The sequence below is a fragment of the Cydia strobilella genome, chromosome Z, assembly GCF_947568885.1.
Source record: "Cydia strobilella chromosome Z, ilCydStro3.1, whole genome shotgun sequence".
Taxonomy (NCBI): Eukaryota; Metazoa; Arthropoda; class Insecta; order Lepidoptera; family Tortricidae; genus Cydia; species Cydia strobilella.
This window is the reverse complement of record NC_086068.1, coordinates 53,728,129-53,741,738: the sequence shown is the minus strand read 5'-3', so window position 1 is coordinate 53,741,738 and position 13,610 is coordinate 53,728,129. Positions and strand designations below refer to the sequence as shown.

Genomic DNA, 13,610 nt, shown 5'->3' with positions numbered 1-13,610 from the left:
GCTTTATTTCATGATTTTAAGTCATAAAACTATAAATTCCATAAGAAATATTTGTTATTTTATAATGATGTTGCATATAACTGAACGCACAAGTTGAGTCGATGCAATTCCAAAACGCATCGTAGAAATGTCAACATTGTCAAGTGTCAACAAAAATTTTACTTTAAAAGTTCTCACTGACTCCGACTCACGTAAAAATACACAACTTCCAGAGTTTTCTCTAATAATATCGTAAAAAGATGAGTGATTTCAGTGATGAAGATGATCTAACGCCTGTGGATGTTGCACTTTCCTCGCTTAGTGAGGCGAAAAGTTTTGTGTTACACACGGGTGCAAATGTATCTGTTATCTGTGTATTACAACTTCATATGCAACACTTCAACCTTACTCTTTTCAACGTTGGATAGACATAAGAATTTTATCGATACGGTTTAGCCAATTATAAAAATTTTGAAAATAGAACTTCATACATTTCGATAAAATATTTCTTGTTTAAGGAGACTCGATTCAATGCAAATTAGCCTACTTAAACACGCTGCTGCGTCGCATCTAATTTGTGATTGGTTGGCCAACAAAAACATTTTATTTTATGTTGTAGTAGAAACAATTGCTTCATAAGTCAGAAACGCGCATGTGACACCCTTCATATTTAGCGTTGCTTGTTAGTCTCTATAGGCTACGGTGGCCAAAATCGAGAAAAAAACTGTCTTAAAATTGAATTTAGCAAGGGCCTCATGAGTTACGAGGAGGTGTCGTTGACCAACTCGCCGGAGGCGGCCAACCCCGGTGGCCGGGGCGCGTACGAGTATGAAGGTATCGCGTATCTTAGCTGTATACTTTTGTTTTGTTTACATTATGATTCTACTAGTTGAAAGTATAATTTTTTTGTCTCGTAGAAAAAGTATTGTATACAATAGTAATATAATCAATTGATTGTATTATTGTATTATTTTGACATTTTGTATAATTGTAAATGAAATTATTTAATTGTAAATTATTTGTAAATAGGCATGTTTTATTTAATAATGTAAACATTCAAACACAATGTATTATTGTATATCAATAAATGAAATGAAATGAAATAATCAAGCTTTACAAACACGGTACTCGACTGAAAAGTTCTCTATTATATCACGATTGTATAAAATACTATTTCACAACATCAGATCGTAAAGGCTCTCTTTGTAACTCAAAAACTGATAAGAAAGTTGCATTTATCCACATATGTGGCAAAGTAATCTAATGCAAATTTTGAGTTGGGTGATACAATTGATTTTTAAGTGATGATTTTAAGATATATTTACATATTTAAATTTGATTTATAATAAACTGTAATAGATATCATATATTAAGAAAAAGTGACGAAGCCCTCCAGTGGTGAAGGCCGGATTCGAACCGGCGTCTTTAGCTATCGCGGCTAACGCCATGAACCCCTAGGCCACCTTGCCACGTTGATTTATAGTTTTGCAGTTACTATTTTCGTCGCGGTGTTGAGGTCAAAAATTTTGTGTTTAACTCGAGAGGAAAGTTTAGGTAACCCTCGTGCCCTAAAACCCGCTCATTTTGGAATCTTTCGCTTGCTCGGGTATCAACATTAGTACGAGGGGTTAACCTATATATACCCTTGAGGTTCCAGGCTCACTCTCCTACAAATTTTAATGCGTAGGAGCGAGTTTTATTCAGTGGGTCAAAAACGATCCAACGGACATATTTGGGTCAAACAAATATTCCCCCTTGTAAAACAAATAACTATTTTCACTTACTGTCACAACCACGTGAGTAGGAATTGCTCTCGCCTGTCAGCTGCATTTGCAATTTATTTATTATTAAGTAGTTATAGGTAAATACCTATATATACATATTGTTAAATAGTGTAATTTTGTGTCTGTAATTTTTTTCATGTGTGATCCTTGCCTGTCACAAACGTTTTATTATTGTTATTATGTCTTTCCATATCTCGGGAGCATGGGGTCGGGGATGGTGTTCCGGACCTTTGGAAGGCGTGTGCGGAGCCGAAGCCAACACGTAGAGGCCCTTTTGATACTTTAATGAAATGTAAGGGGTATACCGAGCGGATGCTGCCCTTGCCCGTGTCATAGGACGCACGCAGAGGCAGCACCCGCCAAAGTGTAAGGACTATTAAGAGTTCATGGAATCTAAAATAAACTAGGTTATTGGGTGAAAGCGATGGACTAAGTAATGGGACAAAAAAACCGTAATATAACGGTATGCAATTTTATTTCCGGCAGACGGTGACTCGCCCTGCGACTAGGATGGCTCAAGGGCAACACCGGTGTAAGCGGCTCAGGGGTTGGCTGTTAACAGCCACTGTGCCAACTCGCGTCTTATGCATATTATTATTATCTCTTTATTTTACCATTTTATTAAGAATGAATATATATATTGTATGTGACATTAGATACAAATTATGCAGCTCTTATTTTGTTTTCACAGATTTGTGAAATTTAAACATGCCCAGTTGGGGGAGTGGAACAAAATTCAATTGAGATGTACTACTTAACATGAATAGGGCCACCTCTATACTCATAGGTATGATACGGTCATTCGTCATGATTATCATCATCATCATATCAGCCTAGTCGGTCATTCGTATTATCGTTTAAGTAGCCCAAATATCAACAGAATTTTAAAAGATGAATAAACTTTCCCGACTACGTGTACAAGGCTCCCAGGCTACCCATAGTGTTCAACTAGGCAACCAACTACTCAACACCAACACGCAAACGCCGCCCTAAAACGCGCTTTTCGTCCGGCGACCGACTTAAAGAAAAGCCTCGGGGATAAACATCGGTCTGTTTTGGTGAGTGTGAAGGTCGGCCTCGGCTATAGGCCCCGGTAACCGGGTCACACCCCCCTCTTCTGAGCCACGTGTAACCCGGCCCTTCCTAATTCGAGCCCTTTCTACGTCATCCAATTGTACAGATAAATGAGACCATTCCCACTCCGAAAAGTCTCGATGATTCGTATTACGGATACGCCTTTGTATCTGGCCAGCTTGCATTCAAATAAAATGGTTCAAAAAGTGATGATGACGAAAAATCTAAACTAATCAGCTGTATATATTCTGTTTGGGCACTTAGCGCCTGTAATTTCAAGTGGTTTCATAAACGAATAATGACTTTATGAGAATGTTTCTTAAAAGGCACTAAGCCTATTTACTAAATGTTAATTATTCAGTTACAATTTGTCTCATTCTTTCAAATATAAGTGTCAAAATGATGGAAAAGGGCAACGATTTCGACGGCAGTTTAGATTTGACATACGTTTATGAACATCACTATGAAGCTCGGCAATCGTTGCTATTATATTACCAAAATTTAAAATGCTACGATTTGCAGTGACTGTTCACAAATAAATCTATCAATGTTGGTGATTATTAAATAAGTGCTCTAGTTATAATAACAAAGGTTTTACACCTATGATTTATTACTAACCTTAAGAGTTACGATAACAGCAACAATTAAGTAAGTGGTTATTTATACTCGTAGTTCTGCGCCTACATATATAGCAATCTGCAGAATTTAATATGCTATGCAAATCTTACTTGCGAACTCATAAATGTAATCTGCGTTTCGATGACATTTCGAATCTCCGGACACGGTTCTTGAATGGAACCGAATACGCTTATCGCGTAAAAGTCCTTGAATGTTAAGCGGAATTAGGTCACTACGAGCCGGGTGAGCGTACTACGTTGTTTATTTTACGTATTCTAAGCGCCACTTGCACCACCCCACTAACCCAGGTTTAACCGGCTAACCCTGGAGTTACCATGGTTACCAGTACAAATTGACACTGAGTTAACGGTTCCACCGTTTTACCGGATAACCCCGGGTTAGTGGGATGGTGTAAGTGGCGCTAAGTAGCTTATTAGACTTTTGAGCTCCCGATATTTCAACGCAGTTACATGCATCTTGTTCACGGGTGACTGAAGATAGCGGGTGAGTGTCAAAGTTGTGTAGACCGCGCTCGGTCTACCCTCATTCGTGTGCGTCGGCTGCGTTCGCTTTCAACGTTACCACCGCTCGCATTTATACTGGTTGGTCTGTCTAACTCTACACTCACTCTATGCCTGTTGGTGTGTTTGTCTGTGTAAGTCTATTGAAACTAACCGTGAATCATTCAAAACTCTTAAGTAGCTTATTATTTATATTCGGAATGGGGATTCCGCAAGGGTCGTCAGTGTTGAATATACTTTTCTCGCTGCTTCTAAATGACCTTGCGAAAGCAATAACAGCGGGAGAAGCTTATATGTATGCTGATGACGTCGCTGTTGTAGTATCCGCACCTAATATAGATGAACTCGAGCTGCGCCTAAATGAAGTTGCTAGTCAGGTATCGAGGTATTTCAGTGTAAACGGCTTATTCTTCTTCTTCTTCTTTGTCCTCGCCTTATCCCTTTACGTGGGGTCGGCTTTCCTAATCTTGAGGCGCCACTTTGTTCGCTGATATGCGTCGTCACTGGACAGGCCCAATTCCTTCATGTCTCTCCGGACATTCGTCAGCCAGGTAGTTACTGGCCTGCCCTTTCCTCCCTTTGCTGCAGGCATGGAAAGGCACTTTTTCACAACGGCTCACTACTTATTACTTTATCTAAACGGCTTATTACTTTATCTAAATAAGACCCATTTCCTGCATTTCCATCTTGCAGGAAAGGATCCTAGGAATCTAGTGGTACTCGTGGACAGTGTCAAAGTAGGCCAGGTCCAAAACACCGCATTCCTGGGCATTGAACTTGATAGGGACCTTCGGTGGGCGGGTGCCTGCTTCGCACTGCGACGCCTGGCAAGGGTGGTGCCCAGGGATGTGGTGAGGACTTGCTATTTTGCCATTGTGCACTCGATCCTTCAATACGGCGCGGAGCTGTGAGGCCGCGTTGCCGAATGGGAGCGTGTCTTCCGAATGCAAAAAAGAGCCGTCCGAGCGATTGTGCAGGTAGGACAAAGTACATCTGCAAAACCACACTTTAAGGACCTCCAGATACTCACGCTGCCCTCTGTGGTGATATACCAAGTGGCTGTCTATGTGCGATGTCACCTTAATGAATACGCGAGAGGAGCTGACGTCCACGGTCGTAACTTGCGGAATGCCCACAGACTCCTGGGTGTTAAGCATAGGTTAGCCAAGTCAGCGAAACTAACCCACGTGATGGGGCCGACTGTGTACAACCGACTGCCGAGTCATGTCACGAATGCGTCGTCATTAATGAGCTTTAAAATGCACCTGAAACGATGGCTTATCGAGTACACTTTTTATAGCTTTAATGTGTTTATGGAGTACGAAATAAGTTCTTAAACATAGATTTAATTTATTTTAATTTTTATATTATTATGTAAAATGTTACATTAGCTACAAATACAAATCATATTTTGTAAATAATTTATAATATTGTGACATGTAATACGAAATATTATGATTAAATATATGAGTATGAGTATGTTTACATAAAAGTTTTCGTTCAGTTTCGAATCAAATGAATCAGACTGCTTTAAGTCTTGAACTTTATACTTATGAAATATTAGTATCTAGACGTCAAACATATCATTAGATAATGTGCATAATATTATAGAGACCGTGCGTGTTGGAGGGTCTGCCATCTCGTGACCTAAATCGAAATCGAAAACAATTTACGCTTCTAAGCATGTGCTGCCCCCTATACTTCACGCTGGTTCTATTTCGCATAGTAGGGTCTGCCATCTAGTGGCTTAAATCTAAAAATGGAAACTTGATAATGCTTCGCCCCTATGAATAAGGGGCTTCTGTGCTGCCGTCTACAGTTCATTGCACGCTCCCTATAATGCTTTTCGGTTGTTTATTGAATACTTCCGTTTAGATGTTTGAACGTTTATTAAGACTGGGCAGATTTGGATGAAATTGGCACATAAATAGTTTAGAATCTGAAATAAGTGAAGGCATATTTATCCTTGACATCTCCTAAGATGGATTAAATGGGGTTTAAGATTCAATGCGGAAGTACCAAGGAGAGAAGCGGAGAGATAGGTAATATAACGGCTTCTTTCTAAATTCGCGGGCACAGAGGCTACTCTAGTCAATATTTTTATATACCTAGGTACTCATATTGTACGAGTACACACAAGTTTCTTATCAGCATTATGCAAGTACAAGTGCAACAGGCGTGGCATGACGTGTCCTGCCACTCCTGCGTCACTTCGCGTCACCCCACGTCACCGGGCCACGTAAACCCCGTGACGCTTAAGATTTGCACGCACGTTAACGTAAACCAACACGGTTATCTAGAGGTGTGGGGATCATGACCAATCACTGTTAATAGATCAACGCGCGTACTAACGCGCACCGAGATCCACAAGAAACTCGTCGGGTAAGTAAAAACACCTGTGGTCTAACTAACAGAGCATCTCGCGGTCATCTCTAGTTGAGAATGGAAAGACAGAAAGGTTTCTTTAAAAGGCCCGCAATAGGTATAAACTGAAAATCACAACTGGTTACATTTCCGTTACTTAAAGTTTGTGAAGTACCTTCTCGGTGCTACTCCTTAGTTGTTTAATTATAAGATAATTTAACTAAATTCTAAAATTGTAAAAAAAAAAAAAAAAATCGCCTAGTTTGGTATTTTTCTATCCCTTACACACTCACTCAGTCCCACTCATACTCGCCCGATTCTTAAGACGATTCATAAGTCGTAGAGCAAAGCCTCGAGGAAACGTTACGTCGTATGACAGCTTACATCTTTCACTCATGTCTTATTCATGAGAGCACAATGGAAATAATTACGGCACCGGCACCGTTTTAATGCTTTCACCTCTTTTACGTAAACTTTCTTTATAACTGCGGGTTCACGCCGTCTTACATCATAATTACTATTCAATGATTTAAATGTTTTTTCTTTATTACATTAGTTTTTTTATCAGTAAATCTATTTAACGATCGGAGAACATAATATTTATTTGTGAAAGGACTTAAATATCTTAAACACTATTTTGAATTTAAATATGTTGACTATTAGCAAAGGCAAAGTTCAATCAAATAACTTCCAAAATTTATTCCTTATACGGTTTATATTTTTTATATCTCACTTAGACGTCCCGTATCTTAAAGCAAAAATTTTCGTGTTCCACAGAACAATATTCCCAACCAGTATTGTTCATTGCCGACTCTAAATTGGTGTATTTCGTAGGGAAAGGTGCGGCCGAATCGGAACTCCTTTAAGATATATTTCAACGGAGTGAAAGTAATTTCTCTGAAACCGGTCCGTGGTCTCTCACGGTCTTATGCCGTGAATAATATAACTTTCGTTAGACGATGACGATTATTATCAAACTAATCTGTTTACCAATAGCTATCGGATTATGCAACGATGTCATTTGCATTCGTAGAAACATTTGGAGTTGGGTGTCGGGTGTCTAAGCTGTTTCTTTTGACGATAACCGTGCATTGGTAAAATTTCGACATCGGTCTTTTTCAATTAATATTTGGTCAGATTAAGAATATGACAATTAACATTTTCATCCATTTTTAATTTAAATTATGTCTCAAGTGTGTCAGCCAGTTAGAATAACAATGAAATTACACGTAGAACGAAGTCGAAAGTGATAGCTGTCCGTGAGCAGAACTGTGATGTGCTTTAGCCTTATACAAAACGGCGTATAGTGCCCACAGATGCCAAGGTACGTTGCCTTTTCTAATCGGGCGTCGCGTCGGGCGTTACACGGCTCTCGTGGAATAACAATGGTTGACCTTAGTTCGCTTCAACTTTTAAACCTTCGGCGAGATCTCGTGCTATTGGAAATGCAACTTCAGGCACAAACATTGTATATTGCTCCAAAGCGATTTTTACTAAGTGTTACCGTACTGTTTACTCTTTAGCATACAAAACGCATCTCCGGGCCGGAAATTATGACTGTCCAACCTACTTATTAATTAATTAATTAATTAGTAATATACGGCTATACATGCGTCCAAACTCGTCTAAGAAGGTGCTCTCTTCCTTAATCCGTTAGAATGTAGAATGTAAACAAACACAAATGTAATTAGAAACGAATACTTGATGTATTAGAAACTTAATGATTTAGTGAGTAGCCAATTAAATTACTAAGAGGGGAAAAATAACTGACCAAATATAAGTAATATGATTATAATATTACTTACCATCGCTACTACATCGGGAGTCAACTTTACGCCTCTTTAGTTTTAGGTCTTGGAAGAGACTCATGTTGTCAAGGTCACACGGGCCGCGGCTGAGTGTCATTATTCCTGTAGACAAGGCAGAAGATCGACGTTAGTTACAATGTCAACAAACCAATAGGGTATTCCACAAATTGTTATTAATGGCATCAGTCGATCAGGTTTGTTTTGATCAAATGTCTGTAGGATATCCATTGTCTTAAAGCAATTCAAAAGCCACAAATGATGGTCAAAGTCTGGCACCTGCACTTTACTGACGAAACGCTTCCAACAAATTGGCATTACATCGTGACGTCAGCATGTAACGTCGCTATTGCTTAGAAACCGTAGAAAACAAGGAAATTGCAATTTTGTCGGTGAAATATTGCGTTTATGTATATTGTAAGAAATCGTATGGTAAGTACCATTATTTTTTTCCTATTTGGAAGTTAGAAACAACCCTATACTCGCCGAAATACACAAATAAACCTGAATAAGAGTCATAAAATTTTAGTCAAAAAACACAGAAATAAGTAAAGCAGCCAACGGTATTATTTCTGTTTCTGTAAAAAACGTTTGCCGACATCAGTGTAATACAGCAAAGTACAAAACTTCTCAATTATCATTTTTAGAAAATAGTTCTGCGTTTGGGAGGAATTGCCAAAACCTTTTCATTAATTTTCATACGTAGTCGTGGCAATTAGACCGCACATATATTTTCTGTGAATGACCGCTATTGGAACTACTTACGACGCTTCCAAGTCGGGACAAATCTGCTAATGTAAAAGGGTCCCGACACTTTCGCGTAAATATCGGGCATCATTTCGGTCCCGAACCAATTTAGACAGTTAATATATTAAATTCGTGACATTTGATGTCGAGTCAGCCTCTCCTCACAGTGTTTCAGTCGGACTACTGGCCGAACAAGTCGGACCCCATATTTTATTCAAGATCGTTTACTATTACGCGTCTGACGTCGCAAATTTTTATGACTTTGATAACGCGAGGAATTTGCACATGTTGTTGCGTGGATAAAATTACATTCTATATACTTAGCACATTTTATAAACTAAACAAAATGGCTTTAATTATAAATTATATGAGTGTTTTGGCAATATCATTTTATGGCAATATCATGGCTTTGGTAAACCTTTTTTCCGATACGTCCGGAATTAAAGTAATTAGCTGCTATTACATGCATATACTGAACATTGTAATAAATTAACGATTATTCGACTTGATTTCATGACAATAATCATTGACATTACAGCAAAACTTGAGCACACTAAATAAACAGAAGTCGTTTGGCTCGCAAATTCAAATTCAACATCCTCAAAAAGTAATATTGGCCCTATCTACAAAACGTCTAGTCTGTATTAAGTCAGGAACGTCATAATCATAACGCGAAAATTTAACGTAAGTTAGCCGTCCGTTAATCGGTTACCTGTTGCGTACGTCTGACTATAAATAGGTATCGAATTGGATAACACGCGATCAGTAGCCGCGTGTACGTCACTTGGCCGAGTGTTTACGTGATAATGACCGATATCGAACCGATCTGAGTTCACTGTCTAACCCTAAACTACTATACTTAGGCTAGACTAGTTTTGAATTCGTGGGCTTTAAAGATATGGGGACGTAGCAATATGGTTAGAGGGCTCGAAACGCCTTGCTGAAATAATCTTCATCAAGCGGCTCGACTTAAAAGGGTTGGGAACCTAGATGTTCCCAACTAGGCAGACTTAGCTAAATATCGGAATACTTAGGTACTTAATAATATAAGGTGATATACGGCTTGAAATGGAGAAAAAAGGACAACTCTAAAACTCGTTTGATAATGTAAACAATAGCGAAGAGGCTTTACCTATCTAACGAGAAAAACAACAATTAATTTATAAAAATATATGAGTTTTATTTTCTAAAGTGAGTCTATAGGTAATACCACCTACAGGTATAGGTACAAAGGTAAGAAAACGAAAGGTTCACAGCCTTGACTATTTTCGAGCGATTTTACAGCTGATCTATAAATAAAGCACTTATTTACCGTCACAGGTCATTAAACTCAGAATTAAAAATGTTTTCACTTAAGGACGTTCACTCGTGTTGCCCGACGTAATCTAGTCTACATTTTTTTTTGTTCTGATACAATGTTATAAAAATGGGTACTATTTATGTATCTACGTTTTAGAGCAACAAAAACGGATCACTTTCTATGATTTTTTTTGAGGGATGATGGAACTAAATAATTGTACGTAGCTACAACATAGGTACGTACTAATTTTACATTTCGTGGTACTTTTTACGATTTAATACGCTCCATCTTATGTTTAAAAATTATATTTATACACGGTGTTTTTTTTAATGTTTTCTAAATGGAGTTAATTAGAATACCGGTTTCTTTGAGAGTGTTACTTAATTTAAGCTCAGGATTGCATCCTTGACCTCCTCCTCCCCCCCTCCCCCCTCCTCCTCCTCCTCTTGATCCTTATTAACGGACTTAAAAAAAAAAACGTATTGAAACATTGCGCAAAATAAAGCTTCATTTATATCATATAAAGGGGTAATATTCGACCGACCTAAAAATAACATGACCTTCCTTCGTGAGTTAGCGGGGTGAAAATACGTCATTAGGTATTTTATTTATAGCCCGCGCAGCCAATGCACTCTTACTCATCATTTAGGTACTTACACAACTGCAATAAACGTGATACGGTTAAGTATTATCGACTTAATGCCTTATCAAGGTATACAATAGGCGACAAAAGTTTCTCATTTGCTGACCATGCCTAACCTTAATGATGAACAAACCATTCATTTTTAGCTACCGTATACTGTCGTAGTATGGCAAAACGTAGTAAATTTACGAGTACGTGGTTTATAAGCAATTGATAAGAAATACGTACATTCAGTGCCAACGTCATCCGATTTTTCTATAAAAAAAGCAATTTCCGGTATGAATGACTCATCTTGACGTCGAAATCAAATCTTAGAAAATAATTCGCAATGCATTCTTCCTAGATGTTAGTTGAGACGTCATTCACTGCCCTTTTGACTATAACATATCGAAAGAGTGAGACTCATGAAAGCTGTAACGAGTAGGTGGAAATACTATACGTCAATATGTTTGTATTTTGTGTAATATTGTAGGAAAATGAAATTATTTGGTTTTGTTTTAGTGAGCCACACTCTAATGATCAATTTACATTTACACAAAGGCAGGCTAAAAAAAACGAGCCGAATGTCAAAGACCTTGATAATGGAGTAGACAAGCAATAAACAATTCGCAAGCGCCAGCAGACAACAGTTTCGCAATAGTGTATTTGATCCAAGTCCACGGTTATTTTTAGGTTGATTGCACAAAATTTTATATCAACGGCCCCGTCTTAGTCGGACTCTCAACAGTGTATAGTCGCCATCAGATATATTGGAGCGGCCGAGGTGCTCAAAAATATCTAAACACGCATCTAACGCCTTGACAATAGAGGCGTGTTCAGATATTTGTGAGCACCTTGGTCGCTCAGATATACCTGATGGCGACTGTACATATTTGCTTAATTGTACCAGCTTAGTTAATAGCCATTAATGAATGCTAGTAACCGCTCGCGACTACGACTATGTTTTACTCCTCCTCTCCTCTCATTTTACCCATTAAGAGAAAATTTATGAGATAAAGAATAATCTATCATGTTAATACAGGTTCTTAAACTATACCTAACCCCGTCATTCATAAAACTTAGCAAACCTCAGTAAATTTTTGTCTCTTTCTAACAAACACAAAAGTTTAAATTACATGAATTAAATGAACGATTATCAACGGCTTGTTAGATTTGACAAACTTTTGTGAATAACGCCATTAATCTGTGTGTGCCAAATATCTTCCAAACCGTTCAGCCGCTTTTGCGTGCTTGCTTACTAAGTTAACGTTTTATAGTTTTTATCAATGTAATACCAAAATAACGTTTTTGCGTGATTTCTGTATAAAACAAAGTTTTACTATTAATTTAGCGCAAACGAATATTCGAAAGTAGATAGATGCACACATATTTATGTAGTAATAGGGTGTATTGACTTAATAAAACGCAATTGCTTTTTGTATGGAAAGTGAACCACCTTAACACCTAGAATATCTGTAATGTAAAACTCTGTTTGTTGTCAATCTCCTAGCAGCTGTCGGCAAATGCGTGATCTTCGGAGGAGCTAATACGCTTATTTAATTTCAGAAAGGCACTACTGGCATAAATACAGAATTAAAAGCCACTTTTAGTAACAAACAATAGACTTGTAGTACTTGTACGTTTGTCTGAGAAAGTCACATATTTAATTAAGCTTTCATATTGAGCAGTTGTAACCAGCTTAGTAATTTGGTCGTCATCAAATATGTTAAGTAAAATGATATACCAGCGTTTTGAATGTTGGCCGGCGTTGAATGAATTTGGGTCTTGTTAAATTGAAATCGATCAAGGGACAAAGGAAGCCCGAAGGTGAAACGCAGGCGTGAGGCGAGTTCGTGCGGAAGCGGCGACCGCGAGCAGGGCCGCTGCCCATTTCATGTTTACAAAGTTTTGATTAAAACCAAATAAACTTTTAAATCTGACTACTAGATAATAGCTGAACCGATGATTAGGTCAGGTCGGCTAACTGCGGCTCGCGAGCTCCTGCAACTCTTTTGAGGCAACATTGCACCTTTCGCGTTCGCGGAAATTCTCGAACCATAATATTTCTTTTATACATTTCATGTATATTGCAAATCTTAATGCTGTAGTGTAGCTCCTTATTATTAATGTTTGCACTAATCTAGCCTAGGTAGCTTGAGGGTTCCCTTTCAGTAGAAAAATCACAGCCTTGTGAATTACGACTGGTGGTTATAAAGCGGCTACTAATTTAGAACGGAAGTTGTGTTCTAGTAACAAAACATTGTTTGGCAGTCTAAGTAATCCATAAGTAATTAGGCTCGAGCATATCCCGCTTCAGTCAGACTAAAACAATATCAGTTTAAAACTGCTCGTAATATTGAGCCCATTCGTGTATACCTATATTGTATGTATTATAGTTCTTTAAAATGGTGATTATTGTATCTATGAGGAGTTATGCTATCTAAACTTGCTAAAGTCACATAAGTCAAGAATGGATTTGAAGTTAATTGCAATATCGTTCCGATAAGTAAAAAACCGGCCAAGTGCGAATCGGTCTTGCGTTCCAAGGGTTGCGTACATTACACAATTTAAACAATGTATTTTTTATGTGAACCGTAAGTGAAATGTCTTAAAAACCCGTAGGGGTCGGATCAAAAACTAAGTAATTAAGTCCGACTCACGCTTGACTGCACATATCTAATAGGTTGTCCCGTAATCTATAGGTATAGATATTATGTGTATTTTTTAAAATTTTAGACACAGTAGTTTCGGAGATAAAGGGGGGGGGGAATGGTCATTTTTGCCTTTTTTCTTGAA

The 13,610-nt window shown here is 38.1% G+C and overlaps 1 protein-coding gene across 5 annotated transcripts in view; it reads right to left on the bottom strand.

Annotated features, from left to right (window-relative positions):
• Positions 1-13,610, bottom strand: part of LOC134754773 (hormone receptor 4-like) — a 63,480-nt gene that overhangs the window by 17,603 nt on the left and 32,267 nt on the right. For 3 of the 5 annotated variants that reach the window (XM_063691134.1, XM_063691133.1, XM_063691135.1), the window contains one exon: positions 8,146-8,250. In XM_063691134.1, coding sequence (XP_063547204.1) covers positions 8,146-8,250 — 105 coding nt within the window. Of the gene's footprint in view, positions 1-8,145; positions 8,251-8,910; positions 9,088-13,610 lie in introns of those variants that run through there. The other 2 variants (XM_063691131.1, XM_063691132.1) reach the window with 1 other exon arrangement.